Source organism: Mesoplodon mirus (genome assembly GCF_964341445.2).
Source record: "Mesoplodon mirus genome assembly, chromosome: 10".
NCBI classification, from domain to species: Eukaryota; Metazoa; Chordata; class Mammalia; order Artiodactyla; family Ziphiidae; genus Mesoplodon; species Mesoplodon mirus.
Genome location: NC_138986.1, coordinates 49,829,313 through 49,850,395, shown reverse-complemented (window position 1 = coordinate 49,850,395; position 21,083 = coordinate 49,829,313). Strand labels below are relative to the sequence as shown.

The 21,083-nt window shown below is 54.9% G+C and overlaps 3 protein-coding genes and 1 long non-coding RNA gene across 9 annotated transcripts in view; 2 read left to right on the top strand and 2 right to left on the bottom strand.

The window, feature by feature from the left end:
* The window catches only part of LOC309811429, a 40,769-nt gene extending 34,648 nt beyond the window's left edge, over positions 1–6,121 (top strand). Inside the window, exon 3 of the long non-coding RNA XR_014295165.1 lies at positions 6,003–6,121. This is a non-coding gene — a long non-coding RNA (uncharacterized lncRNA). The remainder of the gene's footprint in view (positions 1–6,002) is intronic.
* PPIL6 (peptidylprolyl isomerase like 6) overlaps positions 1–6,310 on the bottom strand; it is a 34,619-nt gene extending 28,309 nt beyond the window's left edge. For 2 of the 3 annotated variants that reach the window (XM_082634141.1, XM_082634142.1), the window contains exons 1-2: positions 6,192–6,310; positions 3,018–3,113 (exon numbers count right to left, since the gene is read on the bottom strand). In XM_082634141.1, coding sequence (XP_082490267.1) covers positions 3,018–3,113; positions 6,192–6,293 — 198 coding nt within the window. In that variant the 5' untranslated portion in view covers positions 6,294–6,310. Of the gene's footprint in view, positions 1–2,799; positions 2,855–3,017; positions 3,114–6,191 lie in introns of those variants that run through there. The other variant, XM_082634143.1, reaches the window with a different exon arrangement.
* A 112-nt stretch (positions 6,311–6,422) lies between these two features.
* On the top strand, positions 6,423–9,721 carry SMPD2 (sphingomyelin phosphodiesterase 2). The gene is made up of 10 exons (XM_082634140.1): positions 6,423–6,932; positions 7,140–7,236; positions 7,352–7,428; positions 7,783–7,876; positions 7,998–8,087; positions 8,332–8,414; positions 8,542–8,674; positions 8,770–8,874; positions 9,058–9,211; positions 9,313–9,721. Exons 1-10 carry the CDS (start codon positions 6,883–6,885, stop codon positions 9,699–9,701), a joined length of 1,272 nt encoding a protein of 423 aa, XP_082490266.1. The 5' UTR covers positions 6,423–6,882; the 3' UTR covers positions 9,702–9,721.
* Positions 9,722–9,862: 141 nt separating this feature from the next.
* Positions 9,863–20,882, bottom strand: MICAL1 (microtubule associated monooxygenase, calponin and LIM domain containing 1). Of its 4 annotated transcripts, none has more exons than XM_082634131.1 (25): positions 20,827–20,882; positions 19,436–19,737; positions 19,135–19,342; positions 18,752–18,856; positions 18,429–18,533; positions 18,162–18,317; positions 17,122–17,222; positions 16,125–16,382; positions 15,759–15,874; positions 15,431–15,557; positions 15,152–15,233; positions 14,413–14,560; positions 13,801–14,006; positions 13,505–13,596; positions 13,337–13,378; positions 13,027–13,110; positions 12,754–12,910; positions 12,361–12,437; positions 11,807–12,077; positions 11,596–11,690; positions 11,216–11,329; positions 10,998–11,091; positions 10,717–10,816; positions 10,530–10,603; positions 9,863–10,139 (listed from the first exon to the last, which is right to left on the bottom strand). In XM_082634131.1, exons 2-25 carry the CDS (start codon positions 19,691–19,693, stop codon positions 9,991–9,993), a joined length of 3,219 nt encoding a protein of 1,072 aa, XP_082490257.1. In that variant the 5' UTR covers positions 19,694–19,737; positions 20,827–20,882; the 3' UTR covers positions 9,863–9,990. The 4 variants fall into 4 exon arrangements, with proteins under 4 accessions (XP_082490257.1, XP_082490258.1, XP_082490259.1 ...); XM_082634132.1 differs by having other exon boundaries at positions 19,436–19,734; positions 20,827–20,845; XM_082634133.1 differs by lacking the exon at positions 20,827–20,882 and having other exon boundaries at positions 13,505–13,593; positions 13,816–14,006; positions 19,436–19,751.
* Between the last annotated feature and the right edge of the window lie 201 nt (positions 20,883–21,083).

Sequence of the window (21,083 nt, the reverse complement as noted above, 5' to 3'; positions counted from 1 at the left end):
AAAAAATATATTTTTTGCCATCTTTCAGAATTTTGTTTTCAAAGGGAATTTAAGAACATTTTCAAGACTCTGACGGTGTTGAAATCAAAGAATGACCTAACAGTGATCTTTAAAATGGTACGATCTTAGAAAATAGATGGTAATCTGGTAATAAAAGTCTGTGTGCATAGCATACTTGTTATATTAATTTGAAAACAAAATGCAGTCTTTTAGCTTCATTTCTGAAGCACATTTTACTGTATGCATAGTTGGTTAGGGGTCCTAAATAAGACATGGTTTTCAGTGGGAAGGATGGAAAGAACGCTTTTTTGATGGAGGGAAATCAGACCAGGTGAGGAAATGCCTCCTGAGGGCCAGCAGCAGTTTGCGGGGCACGCCAGGGGCCGTGAGGAAGAGAACTCACCTTTCATAACAATTTTTTTTTTTTAAACTCAAGTACTTTATTTATTTTTTGGCTGCGCAGCATGCGGGATCTTAGTTCCCCGACCAGGGATCAAACCTGCGCCCCCTGCAGTGGGAAGTGTGGAGTCTTAACCACTGGACCACCAGGGAAGTCCCTCCTTAACACTTTTAAGCCCTAAGCCCCTAAGAATGAAGTGCATTGGTGTTTTCATCCATACAGCACTGCCAGCCAACCTCCTAAACCTCAGTGTGTGGCCACTGAGTAATGTGGCCTCTGAGTAGATCTGGTTGATTATGACCGGTGCCAGTCCTGGCAAAGCCATGCATCATCTGGGACAGCTGTTCTCCAATTTTAGTGGGCAGTCAGAATTACAGATTCCTGAGCCCCACCCCAAGTTTCTGATTCTGGGATGGGGCCTGAGAATCTGCATTTCTAACAACATCCCATGGGACGCTGCTGCTGCGGCTGGTCTGGAGACTGCACTTGGAGAAATGCCGGTTTGGGGAACGGTTTGCCTTCAGCTGCCAGTGTGCTCCATTACCCGCTCTTCTCTCAGGAGGAGCTCGCGTCAGATTCCTCACTTCCTAAACTTGTTCATGCTGAACTGTCAATCGCCGAGCCTATGGGTCAGTACTCCCTGGAATGTTGAAATTCATCAGGGTTCTCACATTTTACAGGACACAAAACTTTAAAAAGGGGAGGGAAAGTTTAATTGTGGATATTTTATCTAGCCTGGTAGGAGAAATGCAGTAGCCGGTACACTTTATTCGGAGGCTGAAAATTACGTGCCTTGTCTGGGTGTCTTCTATACATGAGGAGCCCTCATCGCCTGCCTCAAGATAGCAGGCTGGACCCGATGTTTTCTAGGGCTTTCCAGCACTAAGATGTATGATGTTGCCTTTTTTTGGAGGGGGAAAAAGGGCCTTCCCAAAGGCTCTGAAGCCATCCTTCATGGTTGGCATTACATTATACTGAAGCACTGAGGCCAGTGCACACTAACCTCAAATGTGCTAAGAAGCACTATGTATAACATAAGACAATGCTTATGTGAAAGGAGAACAAAAAGCTGGCCTGAAGAGGAAGAAGAGGTTAAGGTGGCAAGCATCCAGGAGGTGAGGGAGGGGGAGGGAAGAAAGGAAAGACAGGAGTTAAGGATATGTGGGAAGAAGCAGCATTGATGACCTAGGAAGCCTCATTCAGGCCCCATGAGAAAAGCAGAAGGAAGAGAACAGAAAACAGCTCAAGGTTAGCAACCCAGGCTGACAAGGGTCAGAAACTGCAGAATGGAATCCACACCAGTCTTTCAGAGTATGGTGGGAATATGGAAGAGGAATGGGTGCAAACCACGAAGCATGAAATCATGGCTCTCCTGTAGGTGGAGAGCACGATACGATAGGCAGTTTAGGAAGTTTGGTGATAAAAATTAAGAAAAACATATTGTTTTACGTTAGGGTGCCCAACTGTCTGGGTTTGCCTAGGACCGTCCCAGCTTTAGCACTGAAATTCATGCGTTCCAGCAAACCCCTCAGATCCAGGCAAACCAGGACCACTGGTCACCCTAGTTGTTGTAATGATTAGAGTTAATATTTATAGAAGTCATTAGAATAGTGCCTGGCATATAATAAGCACCATAGGTAAGTGTTTGTTACGGTTCTGTTTGAATTATATAATGAAAATGTACTGTGGCTGTGAAAATGGTATGAGACTTAACATATGGTATTCTTGACTCAGTCTTGCACCGTTCATGTGACTGAGCAGAGAGTGAAGTAAAGCAGCACTATCTGCATGGTAAATCACAGGACATCCTTGTGCAATCTAGCACAGGACAATCAAAACTGCTCCGGTCAGGGGAAATGGGATCTCCTCAGCCACTGAGAGATTGGGCTGGGCAGGGAAGCCAGGACTGGGACTCTCCACAGGACTGGGCCAAGGGTGACAAGCAGGAGGCGTACCCATTCTAGTCTGCCCCCCAATGTGAGCCGTATCTGAGCCAGGATGCCACATGTTCCAGGCAGCACTACCAGTTAATCAGGGATGGCACCCAAGAGGAAACCAATCTGCCATCCCTGGATGAGCTCTGCCAGCCTTAGGGTCTGGAGTTCTCCAAGGGTACTGTTAGGGGGGAGAATGCAGAGAAGGAAGCTTCCATTAGGACACAGCTACCCTGTGGGAAGCTGGCGCCTACCATCAGAGCTCCCCTAGGCAACCCTACATGCTCCCCTGCTATATCTGTGCTGGACACCACTGAAACCTTCCAGAGTTAGGGCCAAAAAGAGTGCCAGGCCACAGTAACCTGAGTGCCCGGGTGTCACAGGAAGTATGAATAAGTGATATGCCGGGAAAGAGGGGTAGCCATCGGCAGGAGTAAATAGCAGCACTGAGAGTTTAAAACTTACCTTTATCACACGCTTTCCAAAAGAAAATTCTGTAAATGTTTGACTCTTTCTTAAAATCAGCTTGGTGAAATGACTGAAATAATTTAGGAAAAGTACATAATTTAGAGAAATAAAGTCTAGTTGTATCAAAATTACTGCTTCAGTTTTTCCAAACCAATGCATATGTAAATAAATCAGGCAAAACTTGGCTCATTTTCCACACCCCAAATATCCTTTACCCTTTTTTTCTCCTGTAGATATTGATCCCATGCAAATTCTTGAACAGGAACTATTATAGGGTCTTCAAATTTGGATGGATAATTACTCTTCAGACTCTAGGTTTCAAAATAGAATAATTATTTTAGAGTAAGTTCTCTTTTAAAGTAAAAATCATTCCCCCCAGTTTTTATGGGGTCCTCAGGAAGTTTTATGCAACATATACCCAAGCCACAGTCTGGCTTAGATGCCCCTTGCCAGCTCCCAGAGGCCCCTGTGCTTACCTCCAGTAAGTCCCTCCCCAGGCCATACTAATTGGTCTCTCATCTGAAGAGAATAAGCTCCTTGAGGGCAAAGACTATGTCTTAGTTTCCCACTGGCCTCAATATTTGGTACATAGTGGACCATCCACACATAGCAATTGCATAAACAAATGTACAAGTGAGTTTATGCCAATAGTTTTGTGACCTGCCATTTCCTTTTAGGACCAGTTTTTCCCTAAATTAAACTCTTACTAAACCTCAGTGGATCTATGGATACTTTTTTTTTTTTTTTTTTTTTTTTTTGCGGTACGCGGGCCTCTCACTGTTCTGGCCTCTCCCATTGCGGAGGACAGGCTCCGGACGCGCAGGCTCAGCGGCCATGGCTCATGGGCCCAGCCGCTCCGCGGCATGTGGGATCCTCCCGGACCGGGGCATGAACCCGTGTCCCCTGCATCGGCAGGCAGACTCTCAACCACTGCGCCACCAGGGAAGCCCCTTTTTGGATACTTTTAACTAAAATAAATGTTATAGCTTTAATTCACTGACATATGGAGAGTGACCAAAAGGATATTGTTGTGGTTATACCCCTTGGGAAAAAGAGAAGTAAATATTAAATGTGTTTTGGTCTAGACATTGAGCATGTATTGACATAATGTATTTTGTTTTGTCTGTATGAATCAGAGAAAATTCTTACTGGTTAACAACATCTGTCAAAAAAAAAAAAGTTTTGGTTCCTGTTATGTTACACTTTGCCTCCTCCTAAAGCAAGGGAAGGCAGTTGAGGCAGTTAGGCATCACCTTTCTGAGCAGGTCTGAGAAGTAAATGGACCAACAAGGGAAAAGTGTCATCTGGCCACTTCTATTGTGGTCTAAGGGGACACTGACTTGGCGTGCTTCATCCAGGGTGGATAGTCCAAGGGGGAGAAAGCCAGGATGTGAGTGTACCCTGCCTTGGGACCAGGGGTAGCAGAAGAGGGCAACAGCAATCTGGCCATTTCCTTCTTAGTCTGCTCTACCCAACCAACAGCTGATTTGTCATTTTTCTCGATTCCAGCATCTGTGCTCTGTCTGAGGTAGTCATGCAGGATGACTGCTGTTTCTGAGGGACCATCTGGAATAACTAATAAGCCCAATAGTTTTCAAATTAAGCATACTTAATCATGCTTTCTTCATAATTTGTTCCAGAATGGACTACATTATGTAATACTCTTTATAAATCTAAATCTTTCAGTTAATTAGGCATCAGGGATTGCTCACAAGTGATCATGTTGGAAATATATTCAAGGATCCTTTATTAACATAGAACTAACTGAAGTTACATTCATATATTTTCATATTCAAATAGAGCTACAGTAGGCAAAACTTAAGAAAGTGAAAATTAACATTATTAATATAATAAAGACCTTGTTTGCTTGACTTAGTGTCCTCTGCAACAGGGGTTGGCAGACTGTGGCCAGCAGGCCAAAGCTGGACCGCTGCCTGTTTTGGTAAGACTTGAGAACTAAGAATAATTTTTAGATTTTTAAACAGTTGAAAAAGAATCACAAGAAGAATCATTTCATGTCCTGTGAAATTATATGCAAGTCCAATTTCAGTGTCCATAATAAAAGTTTTATTGGAAAACCACCATTCATTTACATACTGTCTGTGGCTGCTTTTGCACAAGGACGGAGTTGAGTAGTCATGACTGAGAACCTATGGTTCCAAAGGCCTAATAATTTTATATGTGGACTTTACAGAAAAAAAATTTGCCAACATCTTCTCTACAGTGTGGAGAAAACATGTGCCTTCAGAAAAGGAGCTAAGAAAAACAAGAGGAAAAAAATCCCTCACACTTATTAAATACAATTTGAGCCATATAACTTTGCTGATCCTATCAGCCCAGCTAACACAGTCCATATTTCTGCTTCTGTTAATGATCCATGTATCATTTTCACAGACTTCTTATCACTTGTTCTCTTCATCTTGATGTAAACTTTACCTTTTTCACAAATTAGTCACTATTTCCTGACTTGATTTAATTTCAGACTGTAACTCTGTAGACTTGGAGCAGGTAAGAAGTTAGGAATTTCTTAAGATTAATTCTATTTGGGAACATTTTGTGTCAAGTATCCAGCTGGTTACTTTGGGAGATACAGACATGAATAAGGCATTGTCCTGGAGTCTAGTGGGGTTTCGAAGGAGAGAAGCTTGGCATAATCTTACAACAGCATTTCTGGAGCAAACCCCAAAGAAGTGCTGAATTTTACATTTCAACATTTTATACACTTCTACATTTCTCCTGCATTCGGGGTGTAGGAATGCTGCGGCATTACTGACCTGGCCTAATTCTTCCAGTTACTTAAAGTGTTTTTCATTTTACATTGTTCTTCATGTTTACAAAGAAATGTCTGTATTCTCCAGAGCACGTGTGGGTCATTTGTCAGGAAATCCCATAAGCACGTAATTCGATTGGAATGCAGTGACTGCTATAGAAACTTTAAAGAAAAACAACAACAAAAACCCTTCCCGAATGAATAGTTTTCAAATATCACTTGGGAAAGGAGTTTGTAAAAAAAATCAACTAGTTATATGGTAACATTTTTTTCACAAAGTTTTAAAATTAACGTGGGAAGGCCCGCGTGCCGCAAAAAAAAAAAAAAAAAAATTAACGTGGGATAAAATGTGTGTTAATGTAGAGGTAGGAATCACCTTTATTCCCAAAAAGGTTGTGAACGATTCCTTCGCTCGGATTTCCCTTTAAAGGTAGCCCTCCCTTCTCGAAGTGTAACTCCCGCCTGGACCGGCCCTCGCCGTCTGCACGCAGAGATCCATCCAGAGACAGCCCACCCTGGCCGGGACATCCCCTCCCTGAACCTCGACCCCCGCCACCAGGAGGCGCACGACCCGGAAGCGGGACGGGCCTTCCCGCCCTTGTGGTTTCTTGGCGGTTACCTTAGCGGCGCTCTTCGCAATTTGAAAGCTGGAGCTTTTGAAGAGCCCCACTACCTTCACCTGCAGCTGCTGCTCGGGCGGCGTCTGCGAGCCGCTCGCCATGGCTGCGCGCGGGGACTCCTCGGGTCAAAAACATAGCGCGTCGCCAGGGCAACCTCGCGGCCCCGCCCCCACCGCTCGCCGGAAGGAGGGGGCCGGGGGCGGGGCGGTCGGCGAAGGTCCGGCCTTTCCTCAACTTTGTGCCTGTTGCTGTGGAGGCGGCCGAGAGGCTGGAGAGCGCGCGTGGGCGGCCCCCACCAGCGAAGAGCTTCGGAGAAAGGAACGGGGACCCCACGCCTCGCGTGCGTCAGCGTGGTTCGCCGCCGCTGCCCCCCACCCCGGACCTCCTCTGGGACCCCAAGCCCCGGGTCCTCCAGCGCCGTAGTCGTCTCCAGTCAGCGCCTGATTTCACCGCAGATCACCTTTCCGGGTTGCCGCGCAGCCAGATTGGGGTCAGCCGGCCGGTTGCCCGGGTAACGGGAGTCAGTCCCCGGGCGCGTGCATTTCGGGGCCGCGGACTTCCCGGGAGAGCGGGAGCAGGGCGACCACCTGTGCGCGGTGCCCCGCGGGGAAGGCCGCCCGCCCGCCGCTGTCCCCAACGCGGCCGTCGCTGCGGAGGCCGAGCCGTCCCGCGCCGCCGAGCGTCCCCGCCATGAAGCCGAACTTCTCCGTGCGACTGAGGGTCTTTAACCTCAACTGCTGGTGAGTGCGCCCGCCGACCCGGGTCTGGGGCCGCCGTTCCGCTCGCCAGAGGCAGGAGGCCTTTCTTACAGCCAGGCCACGGCGCTCCCCTGCCCTACACCCTCGGGGTGCGGGGCAACCCCTACCTCCGGGGCCCGCACCTGGCCCCAGCTCCGTTGCTGCCCCGAGCGCCCCAGCCGTCACCTCCCCTGCGCTTTTCGTCCTCAGGGGCATTCCCTACCTGAGCAAGCACCGGGCCGACCGTGTGAAGCGCCTGGGAGACTTTCTGCACAGGGAGAGCTTCGACCTAGCTCTCCTGGAGGAGGTGGGGCCGCGCGGAGCTGGTGTGGGAGCCCGGCGGGAGCGGGGGCGGCTGGGGCGCGGGCGGGGGCTCCCGCCCTGGGAGAAGGGCCGGCAGGTATCGTCACCCCTCCTCTCAGGTGTGGAGCGAGCAGGACTTCCAGTACCTGAGGCAGAAGCTGCTGCCCGCCTACCCAGCAGCACACTACTTCAGGAGGTGAGAAGCCCACTGGCCCCGAAGCCTGGTCTCGGAGCTGGAGGCCCTTGGCCCTGCCAGCCCTTCCCCGTGCTTCCTGCGCCCGCCTCCCTCTGCCCCAGCGTCCTCTCCTATGGGTGTGGGAGCGGGAGAAGGTGGAATGAGGAAGATGTAGCTCCTTAGCTCATCAGATTTATCATCAGGCCATCCTGTCAGCCCACGTAAACGCCGTCGCTTTGAGCTTCGATCTGGGGTGGTACCAGCAGCAGAGGGAGAAAAAAGTAGCTGATAAGAGCTGGGAGACGAGGGAGGGGAAGGGGGTTGGGTATTTCTCTCCCTGCTTTTGTGGCTCTTGACTAGGACTTGGCTTTTCAGTGGCATCATTGGCAGTGGTCTCTGTGTCTTCTCCAAACACCCAATCCAGGAATTCACCCAGCACGTCTTCACCCTCAATGGCTACCCCTACATGGTGAGCTGCTAACCCCACTGCCTGCTAACACATGGTAAACGAGGTGGCCTTCCTAGGGCTGCAGGGGATGGGCAGAAAGAGGGTAGCAGTGCCCTGAGTTCCCGCCCCCTCCTGCCTACAGATCCACCACGGTGACTGGTTCTGTGGGAAGGCCGTGGGGCTGCTGGTGCTCCGTCTGGGTGGATTGGTGCTCAACGCCTACGTGACCCATGTGAGTGAGGCCAGCAGTGCCTAAGGCTGGGACAGGCGGCCTGGTCCTGGGAGGGAGAGATGGGACTCATCCTCTAGCCAGGCTGCCTTGGGGTGAGGCATGGCAGCAGGATCTCCTAAGGCCAGTAGGCAAGGTTCACACATATTTTACCAAGCAGCGTGCCAAGTGACACATGCAAGCTTGATTTACTCCTGCCCTTGGGACTCTCGGTCTAATCTGCAATTATCTCCTCTATCTTGCTCAGCTCCATGCCGAGTACAACCGACAGAAGGACATCTACCTAGCACATCGTGTGGCCCAAGCTTGGGAACTGGCCCAGTTCATCCAGTGTGTGAGCCTGGGCTTGACAGGGGAAGTGGGATGGGGTCCAGGAACCGAGGGGTGGCTAAGGCCCCACTTTCAGGGCAGAGCTGATGAGGGAAGAGTTCCTGCCTCACCATCTTGGTTCCCCCAGCCACACGTCCAAGAAAGCTGATGTGGTTCTATTGTGTGGGGACCTCAACTTGCACCCAAAGGACCTGGGCTGCCGCCTGCTGAAGGAGTGGACGGGACTGCATGATGCCTATCTGGAGACTCAGGACTTCAAGGTGAGGACTTGCCTGATTATTTCCCCACCTACACCCTCAGCCTCTCTCCCTCCTCCTTCCCCGTGCATCCTCATTCAAGCCCACTATTCACCTAGGGCCCTGAAGAAGGCTGTACGATGGTACCGGAGAACTGCTACGTCAACCGGCAGGAGCTAGAGCAGTTCCCCTTGGGTATCCGCATCGACTATGTGCTTTATAAGGTCAGGCCTCTCCCTGCAACGTGCCTTCACCCTCTGTCTCTCTTCATGGCTCATCAGCCTATGCTGATTCTTTGTCCAACTAGTCTAGTCTTTTTTATCAGTGGCGGCTGGAGAATGGGATAGCCAGGAACTGGTTCTCTGGGAAAGGCACTCTCAGAAATTTCTCTCTGGCTCTTTTTCTAGGCGGTGTCTGGGCTATACATCTCCTGTAAGACACTCAGAACTACTACAGGCCACGAGCCTCACAGCGGCAGCCCCCTCTCCGATCATGAGGCGCTGATGGCTACTCTATGTGTGAGACACAGCCCCCCGCAGCACAACCCCAGCCCTATCCATGGTAAGTCAGCCCCATCCTTTTCCTTGGCCCTTCCCCAGAGGGCAGCCCCGTCCCTCCCTCAGACCCTCACTCTCCCTCCCCACTGCCCCGCTTTGTTCTAGGGCCAGCAGAGAGGTCTCCGCTGATCAGTGTGCTAAGGGAGGCCTGGACAGAACTGGACCAGGGCATGGCTCAAGGTCGCTGGTGGGCCACCATCGCTGGCTACGTGATTGGTCTAGGGCTGCTTCTCCTGGCATTGCTGTGTGCCCTGGCGGCTGGAGGAGAGATCAGGGAAGTTGCTGTACTGCTCTGGACCCCCAGCGTAGGACTGGTGCTGGGGGCGGGTGCATTCTATCTCTTCCACGTGCAGGAGGCCAAGGGCTTGTGTCGGGCCCGAGCCGAGCTCCAGCATGTGCTGGGAAGGGCAAGGGAGGCCCAGGACCTGGGCCCGGAGTCCCAGCCAACCCTGCTCCTGGGGCAGCAGGAGGGGGACAGAGCAGAGGAACAATAAAGCCTGACACTTCGGTGGCGCGCGCTGCCTTTTTCCCTGTAGAGGCAGTGATTGGGGCCAAGGGTCGGTGTGATTGTCACAGTGTAGACCTTCAGGCTCCTACACAGCGGCCCTCCCTGCACACTCCCCCACCTCCCCCCCTGTAGGCAGCCAAAGTCCTGTTTACAGCAGAAGCTTTTTTATTGTAAACAGCGAGGCCTCTCCCAGGCAGCCCCGATGAACAGGGTGGCACTGTCCTGGGGTGAGGCAGTCTTCCTTGCAGAGAAGAAGACAGGCAGCCTACCCTCTTCTAGCCCTGGGGCCCTGGCCCCGAAGCCAGCTCGCTGAGCCTGCGTTCCTCCTGGAAGCGGATGAGGGCATCTCGCTGGTTCACCACGTCCACTAGCTTCCTCAGGACCTGGTCTTCAGCCTGCCGGTCAGCAGCTGTCTTCAGGGTTTCTGAAGGGAGGAAGTGAATTTACTTAGAGAACAGAGAACGGGGAGGGCGGCAGGAGAGGCACAACCTAATCCCGGCCTGTGTGACTTCTACAACCCCAGCTGTTTCCCACTCTGAATTTGGTTTATCAACACTGACAGTTTTCTAGCATTGTTTAGCAGCAACACCACTTTTAAAGGAATCTTGTGTAAAAGCCCAATTGTGCGGCTGTGATTGAACTGAAGGCGCGGAATGTGGGCCTGGAGCCCCATCCTCTGGCTTCCTCCAGTTCAAGAAGCAATTCAGAAGGCAGTTCAGCCTCAGAGGTGCTCAGACTAGAGGACTGTTGCCTGGGCAGTATCTGAGATCACGAGGCTTGTGCAAATACCAGCCTCTCCCCACATCCCACCTACCTTCCCGGTTCATGTAGGTTCGCAGTTCTTGGTCCAGCTGCCACTGTTTCTCCTCCAAGTTCAGCTCCTGCACCCTGTGGGGGGCAGGGATAGAAAAGGCACAGGTGTCTAGGGTGACCGAAGACCTGGCTGTGGGGCCTGGCTCACACGCCATTGCCCCCTCCATCCCAACTCCGACACCCCTTACGTGATCATGAGCTCAGCCTCCTCGGCCACCAGGCTGTTTTTCTTCTGAACAAGCTGTAGCAACTGTTCTAGCCATAGTGCCTTTTGCTGTTCAGGGGAATCTGACAAGAAGGAAGAAGAGGGGCCAGTCAGGCCTCTGAGCAGGGTCACAGGAATCACGGCATGAGGAGCAGAACCTGCTGTGGGCCACAGCCTGGGTAGTCTGGGGGTGCTGGGGGGGGGAACACAGGGCCAGGAGGCAGAGGTGTCCTAGGCTCGCTTATCCTCCCCGTCTTCACTCACTGCTCCGGCTCCTCAAAGCCAGCTCCAGCTCCGTGCCCTTGGCCTCCAGCTCCCTCAGGGCGGCCTCGATCTCATTTTGTCGCCGTTGGATGGCCTGAGTACAAGACAGAAGGCCCAGGAGTCTGCGGATTGCTCAAGAACAGAGTCCCGGAGGAGCTCTGATACCCAGTTTCAGAACTCTTATCCCATTAGAACCTCCGGGAACCCCTAGGCTGCACCTGAGCCTTGCAGAACCGCTTCATCTCCTCTTCCTTAGCACGGCGCAGCAGAGTCCGACGCCACGTTGGGTAACTGTTCATCGTGCCTGAGTTCTTAGCCAAGTTCTGCAGAACCTATGACAGGGTCAGGTGGATAGGGGTTGGGAAAGCTCCATTTGAAAGGGACCAGAAAGACCCTGGGCTGGAAGTGGGATAAGTTCTGATAGAAAAGGTGGAGGCCTAGAGACATGAAAGAGTCAGACTGGGTGAGAAGACATTCAGAGACATCTGGGCTCAGAAGAGGCTGGGCCCTGTGGGTTTCTCCCGGGCAGGGGCCGGGGTATGTTTAGTGGATGCGTGCTGGCTTGGGCAGAATAGGTGGCCAGGTTCCTCCCACTCACATGTTCCGTGTGTGAGTCCAACGGCACGTCTTCCTCTGCTTCCTCGTCACTGGAGCAGGGACTCGCTTCTTCCTCCTTCTCCACGGCCACAAGAACTGTGCAGAGAAGTGGACATGGGCTGAGATCTGCAGGACCTCCCTCCCCATTCCCCACATCCCTGTCCAAGAATCCGAATACCACCCTCCCATCCCCACCCTGGGCCAGCAGCTACCTTGAGGGCTCTGGACTGGCATTCCCCAGCGCACAAAGCTTCCCTCTAGGGCCTGGCGGGCCAAGACGGAGCAGCTTCGGGGGGGCTTGGGTGGAGGCTCCATTTCCGGGTCAGGGGTGAGATGAAGGGAGGATAACCGCTGGCGTTCTGGGCTGGAGAGGCGTATCAGCCGACGGGGGGGCTGGCTTGGGACAGGACTGGTCCCCTCCTGGGGGACCACGGGAATCGAGGGGCGTGATGGCATGTTACTCTCACTGTGTGTGGGAAGGTCCTAGAAGAGCCACCACATGCTCTGGTCAGTGACCTGCCCAGTGTGGGCTGAGGCAGCCCCTTGAGACAGATGTGGGCCCTGGCGTTCATTCACTTATGCCATCTACTGAACAGTGTCAGGCAGTGTTCTAGATACTTGGGATTCATCAACAAGTAAGACAGGACAGAGGTCCCTGCCAACATGCAGTTTACACTCTAGTGGAAAACATTCAGTTACCCCCGGCAAGGTCTCGGGCTTAGAGAGCCCTTTCCTCTTTCCCAGCCCCCACTTCCACAGCTTTTACCTGACTCTCGGGGCCTCTGTCGCTGCTATCCTCTTTGTGGCCTGGCTGGGGCAGGTGCTGGAGGCAGTAAAAATGTCCTGGGAAGGCGGGAGAGGGGAGGAGCCATCAGATGTAGGCAGCCCGGTGACCAGATGTTCAGTTTATCAGGGAAGGTGGGGGTGACAGGCCTCTGCATTGGCTGATAAATTTCTACCAGCCTCCTGGCTTCTCAGAACCCCACATTTGGGGCTTCGGAGGGGACAGAGGAGACGGAGCTCAGGAGAAGAAAGTGTCATCTTCAGCCTGTTTCTACCTCATGCCCAGCACCCCGGTTCCCCTCCACCTTCAAGCTCCTGGCCCCCCCAAGCAGGGCCAGACCCGGAGTCCCTCTGAATGCCTCCCAGGCCCACTCACCATCTCCTGGGTGCTGCCCGTAGCCACTTGGCCATAATGTGGCCTCACAGATATGGCAACGGAAGCAGCTCCGGTGGAAGAAACGGCCATTGGCACAGAGGCGTTCCAGGATATAGAGGTGTTCCCCACACAGTGCACACAGATCCTCGGCACTGGCCTGCACCAACCCCCCAGGCCGCAGGTCAGCTGGAGTCCAAGGCAGCTGCCAAGTTTTTCCCTTCCCCTCCCTGCCCTTCCAAGGCCTCTGCCTGCAGACAGGGCCCCTGTTCTCACCTCCTGGTACTGGGATGGGGGTGTCACTGGTACATCAGGCTCTGGGACAGGTGGCTCCTCAGTACTTGGGGTCTCAGCCTCTACCTAAAAAGGTAAGTGCTCAGGCCCAGAGGTAGAGGGGCAGGATCAGCTGGGGAGTCCATGTGTACAGATGAATAGAAAGGACTGGAAGGGAAAGGGAGTGAGACTAGGAAGCGAGACTGGATGGGGGTGGTTACAAGGAGCTGGGGTGGCGAGCGAGGCCTGGGGGGACAGGATATGGGAAAGAGTACCTCAGGGAAGGGACTCTCCGGCCCCTGCGTGCATTTACCTCCACACGAGGCTTCTTGCCACCAGCATCCTCCCCGTTTCCCTGCAAGAAGTCCTACGTTCTGAGCCCCCCGTTTTCCCCTTCCCCCATTCTGAACATCCTCCTCATCACCCCAGGGATCCCCACAAGGAACCCACTGCCCAGGCCAACCCCACCCAAACTCCCCACCTGGGCCCGAGTCCGTTGCAGGGTCCTCTGCAGTTTGCCAAGGAACAGTACAGCGCTGGCAGTGCCCGGGGAGCCTTGGCCGACCGGGCCTGCTGGGAGAATCAGGGTAGACAGGGGACCGATACTGTACCCCCAGAACAGACAGCTATGTGCCAGCCCAGAAGGATAAAGGATACCTCTCCCAGGCTGTCCCTTAGAGGGTGGGCGCGCGCGCGCACGCACGCACGCACACACACGCACGCGCTCTCTCTCTCTCTCTCCCCCCCCCCCCCCCGCTTCACCCCGCCCCATCCTACCCGCCTCCGGGTCACCTGGGTTGTGAGGTGTGCTCTTGAAGGCACTATGGAAGTGGCTGAGGTAGGCAATGAGGCCCAGTGGGTCATTCCCTGCCACCATTGCCTGTGCGGACAACACGGGCGTGATGCCCAGCTCATGCTCTGCCATCTTCAGCGCCCAAGAAGTCGCTTCCAGAGCCCCGACTCCCTGCAGCTCTGAGGGTTCCCTGTGGGGCATCAGGGAGAAAGGCCAGTGGGAGACCAGAACTTGCCCCATGGAAGGGGGAGAGAGCAGGAGGGGAGGGACATCGGGAAAGGGAAGAGAGGGCATAAAGGGTTTTTATTCTCTGTGCTACATACCCGCCCGCCCCCATGACAACAGCATCTGGCCTTGGGGGGCTTCTACCACTCACAAAGCTCTCCGTATTGAATGCATTTGATTCTCATGGGCAGGCAGAGTCAGGCGGGAAATCTATCTCTAGGGAAGCGAAGTGACTAGAGCAGGATTATTAGCAAGGGGTGGCCTGGGACGCAGCTGGGTGTGCTAACTCCTACACAGTGATCGCCCACCATTCCATACTGCCTGGAGAGGGAGGGGCTATCAGGGACCCCCAAGCCCAATATCTGACTCACAGCAGGGCGGGCTGCAGCCGGTGCACGAGGGCACACAGGGCCAGCCCATCCGCCCAGGAGGAAGACAGGTCGGTGACATGGACCCCTGGGTACCCAGCCGTCTGCTCCTGGCACCAGTGTAGAAGCTCCTCCTGGGTGGCCACCGACCCTGGGAGAGGAAGCTGCGCTGTACTGAAGGCACCGGGGCCCGCAGAGAGAGCCCAGCTAATGGGTGCGGGGTCTATATGGGAGGGGGAAGCAGGGACCCACGCCTACTGGGCACCAGCCTAACACTCACTGTCAGCAGCACCTCCTTCATCCCAGTTTTCTCATTTGAAAAAATCTTTCTGGCAATAAAGTAGGGGAATGAATAGAGTGAAACCACTGCTGGCCACAGAGAGGGCAGCAGGCTATGAGCTGAGGGGCAAGGGAGGCCCAGAGACTAAAAGGAGAGGCAGGTTTGGGGTCTGCAAGGCGGGAAGGGGCAGAACAGCCGAGAACAGTGCAGCTCGGCCGCCATCCAGCTGCTGCATTACAGGGGCTAACGTGCTGAAACATGCCGCACAAGTTGGCAAGTGGCTGCTGCTGAGCACCCCACTGCCCTGCACTCCCCGGGAGGCCCCAAACATCCCCACCACCCAGCAGTGCTCCAGCACCCTGCTCCCTGCCGCCAGCACCTGCCACCGCTCTGATCATTGGTGCCTGTGCCTCACCGCTTGGTAACTGTTGTGGACATGGCCCCGGAGGAAGGCCTGCTCACCAGTGGCCGGCTTTCCTGAGTCTGTCTTGTCACTCGTTCTCCGCACAGGCTCCTTAGCCTCCACGTCATACAGGTCTCGTACCTAAGGCAGCCCCTTTCAGGTCTCCAGGCAGGCGGACCACACACACCCGCCCCGTCCCCCCAGTCCACGGGGGAGGGGCTGCCTGGGTGGGACTCACCCACAGGGCAGGGACTGGGCAGACCACAGGAGGGAAGGCCTGACCTGCGGTGCGGGAGCTGACCTGGGAAGTCTTGGCGGGCGGTGCCAGGGGTTCTGACCTGACTGGGGGTCACGGCCCGGAGGTTCAGGTTGGGATAGCGGGAGGCTGGGTCCAGCCCATACTGGGCCACATTGCGGTGCATGTTTTCTGGGGATGTCTGTGACAGGAGCTGGTACAAGCTCTCTCTGGGGAGATGAGGGCGGGGTTGGACGCAAGTGGGAGGGCACCATCAGCACCCACCCCTCCAGAAGTGCCAGGCCTTTCCTTCGTTCTCTTTTCCCTATGCCCCCATCTACTCAGCCAGCATCCCCGACCCTACTCCTGACTCTTGTCCTATACCCAGCCCTGCCCCCACCCCGCCCCCCAACTCCCCAACTCAGGCTCACCTCTCTGCCAACACCTCTAGGGGCCCAGCGCCCTCTGCCCAGCGCTTCACCATCCAGGCGGCGTCAAAGGCTGCCAAGAAGCCCCGGGCCACTCCAGTGCCCAGGGGCCAGAAGGGCTGCAGGGGCAGGACAGGAAACAGCTCAGGGAGAGTCCAACAAGGGTGTTCACGCCCAGATGACCCCAGGGCCATAGCAGAGGGGGCCCTGACACACCTAGCCACCCTCTGCTCCTCCTTACAAGCAGCAGACCTTTTTATACCCCCTCCTTCCCACGAGGCTGCTTCCTCCCCCAGCCAGGGAACCCCTGTGCCTCCTCACAAGGGGTCCAGAGAGACCCTCCCCAATCAGGGAACACTGACCCCTCACCTCCACCAGGCAGTCCCCAACCAGCCCCAGCAGCAGGCGGGCGCCATGCTTCTCCTGCACCCGAGCAGAGCTCTCTGCCCGCATCATGCTTGTGAAGTCAAAGGCAGAGACGTCGGGCCGCCCGTGGGCATCCTGGGCAAACTCCAGCTTCCCAAGCTTGCCGTGGGTGGCGAAGTCGGCAGCTGCCCGAGCAAAGCGCTGCAAAGCCTCGGGCGCCACATTGGCGCTGCTCAGCAGCCGGTCGGTCTCCGGCCAGTCCTATGTGGCCAACAGATCAGAACCAGCAGGGTCAGTTAGGCCATCACATCCCCTTAGGTGTAAAAGGTACACATCTTGAGGCCCCAGGAACAGGCTTCCCCAGACTACACAGCAGTTGAAGGCTGAGCTGGGAGGAGAATTTGAACGTCCAGCCTCCCACACTCGAGCCCCGTCCTCAACTCTCAGCCTGCCGCTCGCTGGGGGTCCCAGGTCCCACCCTGCCTCCAAGGCCCAGTATCATTACTGTTACCATACACCTGCTTTGGACAAGTCACTGAACTTCTCAGAGCCTGTTTCCCCATCATTTAGAGATAACATACCTAACTTCTCAAGGTACTCGTGTGGATTAGGTGAGAAAATGAACATAAAGCTCTCAACAAAGTACCTATCACATAGCAGGTGTTCAACTAGTGCATTCAGCAAATACTTTCAGGGTGCTTATTACATAGCAGGCACCATTCTAGGCACTGGGAATCATCAGTAAACAAGAGACGGACAAAACTCCTGCCCTCATGGAGCTTACATTATGTAGTTCCGTGGCTGGTATAAGGTGTTTAGCCCAGAATATGATTCAGGTTGCCACGTAAGTCCCAGGGGAGAAGAGCTTATCGAGGTGGAGGAAGTGCCATCGCAGAGAGGATGGACTCCCTCCACACCCAGGGAGAGGCTGTGTCCAGGCCTGGCCCCTACCTCCCAGGGCCCACCACCCAGCCCCTCCCTGCCTGGGCCCAGGCCCCACCTGACGCAGCACCCCCAGCCGTAGCAGGCACTGCTTCTTGGCTGTCATCACAAAGTAGTGGGTGTCATCCTTGTAGTACACGATGTTCTCCAGATCAATGCCTGTGGGGACAGGGCATGGTACAAGGGATGTGCCTCCTCATCATGTGTCACCTCTCCAATACCCCAGCCATGCTTGACCTCTGAGAGCTGGGATCACAGCTCAGCCTGCAGCGGCACCTCTATCCACACACACAGGGGGGCCCGTGAGTTCTGGTGGCACAGTGAACCATCTGTCCCAGGCCCAGGAGGCCAAAAGGTGTGGAGCAAAGTGAGAAACTTGGGTGGGGTGGCAGCTGGGAGATGTGCACCACATAGTCCACAGGCTTGCAGAGGACAGCCTGGCTTCTCCGACCGGGATGTGCACACTCCAGGGGGTGTGGCAGTGTGAAGCCAAAGTAAGCATAGGGCATCTTCTGGAAGTACCACTTTCATTTTGAATATACAGCGTTTTGTTTTGTTTTGGTTTGTGTTTTTTTAATTTTTGAATTTTATTTTATTTGTTTTTTATACAGCAGGTTATATAGCATTTTTTTTTTTTGCGGTACGCGGGCCTCTCACTGTTGTGGCCTCTCCCGTTGCGGAGCACAGGCTCTGGACACGCAGGCTCAGCGGCCATGGCTCATGGGCCCAGCCGCTCCGCGGCATGTGGGATCCTCCTGGACCGGGGCACGAACCCGTGTCCCCTGCATCGGCAGGCGGACTCTCAACCACTGCGCCACCAGGGAAGCCCTATATAGCATTTTTATATTAAAGCATATGTAAAGAAGCACAAAGCAAAATCCCACGCATTTTGTGAGAGATTTCTAAGACTCATCATGCTGGGTGGCCGAGTGGGGCTATGGCTGCTGAATCCCTGGGGCCTCAAGTTCTTTGCTGCCAAGACCACAAAGATGGAAAAGTACGGGATTCCTTGGACTGCGGACAGGTCTGAGAGGGAGAGGTGGGAGGCAGGCCACAGTGAGGCACGAGGAGGGCAAACCCTGTGAGGGTGGTCCTGACCTGTGGCTTTAAGCAGGCTCTGGAAGAAGCTCTGGTTGTAGATCCTGGCCACGCCGCTGATCTCGGGCACCTGTGCCTCTTCCACGGTGCGCCTGTTCACAAAGTTGGCCGTGATGCCAATGGCCAGTTTGCCGCGCATTTCCCGCACTGTGAAGCCTAGAGGTGGGGACAGGGGGGTGGTAGCAGGAGGACAACGGGTGTTAATAACCTAGAAAGGCCCACAAGGAGCTCAAGATGTTGGCTTCTTCGAGGGAAGGGATCACTCACCTTCAGGGACGAATTTACCTCCAGCTGCAGAGATGAGGACATCAAATTCATAGTTGGCCAGTTGGGCTGGGGGACTGGGCTGGAGCTGGGCACGCCAACCACTCCCTGGGGCAGAGGGTGTGAGTGGCACAAAGGTGTGGAAATCTGAAGGGGCCCCTGTATTCCCAGGACAATCCAGTGAAATAATTAAATAAACGTTTAAAGGGCTTTATGGTTTAGAAAGCAATGACACACTGTCTATCAAATTACACCTTCACAACAGCCATGGAAAGTAGGTAAGGAAAAAAATACTTGGGGGTCCTCAGGAGCAGAGAAGTACTTACCCTTTCTGGGAGGGGGCTGAAGGCCAGTGAAAGTGACACCCCAGTGAATTTCCACCCCCAGCAGTAATGCCACTTTCAACAAAAGCAGCTGAAGTTGCCGGATGCCTGGAAGGGAGAGGACATTAGGAACAGGGACCCCAGGTCCCCCCAGCCTTCCCAAGCACCAGTGTGTACCTGGTCAGAGCCGGAGAAGGTCTTAGACATCACTCAGTCCAACTGCCCATTTTACAGGTGAGGGCCCTGAGTCCTGAAAGCCGCCTGGCTGAAGTGAATCTTATCCACCCTGCCTCTTGGCCAGCCCAGCAGCGGGCCCCGACCCCCTCCACTGGCCTGTCTCTAGGCCCAGGCTCACCCGCCCCTCCAGGCCACCACACGGTGCTCACTGATGTGGTCCAGGGAGCCTGTGCAGAAGCGCCCATAGAACTTCTTGGCGCCGAGTGCCCGAAGGTCATGGATGGTGAAGGGCCAGAGGTGGAGCACGTTGTGGCGAGAGAACTTGGTGCGCTTTTCCACCAGTACCACTCGGGCCCCAAGCATCGCCAGCTCCACAGCAGCCCGCAGCCCACAAGGTCCGGCACCCACCACCAGGCACTGCGAACACACAAGGCAGCACTGGCATGGCATCTGGCCCCTCCTCTGACTCCCCCGACTCTCCAAGCCCCATCCCAGGCACCGCGTACCCACCTTGGTGCTGGTGCAGGCCCGGCCCTGCTGGTAGACAGGCTGGCTTGCTCTCTTGTCCAGCTTGGCCCACAGCGACTTGGCACTCCAGTAGTTGAGCTGGGCCTTCATCTTGTGGTACTGGGGCAGCCCCCCACCAGGCTCCAGCCCCAGGGCCCTGCATAGCCCCTGGAAGCTGCTCAGCACATCCTGGCACAGCTGGGCCTGCAGGACGCTCTCAAAGTGGGCATGCGCTGGGTTGGTGGAGGTGGGTGAGGCCATGGAGACCTCTGAGGCTCCCAGGGAGGGGCAGGGGCACGTGGCTGCTGGAGAGAAGGAAGAGAAGGGAAGAGGCTGGAGAAAGGAGGAAGGGAAAAGGCAGGGGAGGAGGAGAAAGTCTGGTATCCCCAGGGAGCTCCAGGTCCAGCCCTGATTGGCTCCACTCCTCTCTGCCAGCTGCTCCAGAGACAACTGCTATCCCTTCCACTCCAAGTGAAATTTGCCAAATTTGGAAATGAAAAATCAGCAGTCCTGGGCACAGAGGGCATGCGGAAAGCCAGGGAGCCTCCAGCTCAGCCTTCTTGCTCAGGGATCTCCAAGCCCTGCTCCATCTCTGGGGCCCAGGGGACAGGAATTCTTACCCTGCCTTCTCGAGGCCCTAGTAGCAGGGCACGGGGAATTTCTCGGATGTGAAGAGGGCAGGGTGCCCAGGAAGAGAGCTTTCCGTGCACTACAGACAGGGACAGGTCTAACACCGGCAACCCCAGCTGCTAGGCACATGTACTGCCCCATCTCACCCCAAGCCTCCCTGTGTCCAGCACCCTCGAGGGACTCAGTGCGACGCTGGGTGTGGGGTGCATCTTATTCCAGGGGCAAAGTTCTCCTCCTTGGCACTGCTCATTACCTCACCACGGGGAGGAGATGGTCTCTAACCCCGTAGGTTCCACTTCCCACCACCAAAATACTGCAAGGAACAGCCCCAGGATGTTGCATCTGACTGAGTAACACACAACTGGGTCTATTTCTGACTCACTGTGGTCAAAATACTTCCCTTGTGACTTGCCACCGCTCCAGTGGGCCACAGTACGGTTAGGGGACTGGGGGGGGGGGGCCCACAGGGCAGCAGGGCTCGCCCCTCCCAGCTTCCTCTCACTCCCATCGACGCCGCACCCCATCCCTGCATGCTCTCCCAGGAATCTCCCGAGACAAGGCCTCCCTTTGTCCCCTTCTCCCTCGCTCGGGCCCCCACGCAACTTGAGGGGTGTTGGAGAGAGCTTTCTCACGCTGGGACCCGGAGGAATCAGAGGGCACGGGGATTCCTGGAGAATTGCCCACGGGGGAGTTCGGGAAGGTGGGTGGCACTCATTGGGGGCGATCCTTGGGCTGATCCCCCTCACGCTGCTCGGTCGCCTCACCGGTCCCTGCCCGAGCCCAGCGGCCGGGCCGAAGCAGGATATGAAAATCAACGCCGCAGATCACCTGGACGGGGGCGGACGGAACGTCAAGAAGGGCAAAGGTCTCTCTTAGGGGGTGGGAAGGAGGAAGACCTCGGCGAAGTGGGGAGAGGGGGGACCCAACCTGGAAACACCAGTACAAATAATGTGCGAGGGGTGGACCGGTCTGGAAGGATGGAGAGGGAGCTGGACCACTGGCAGCGGGGGTCGGGGGTACT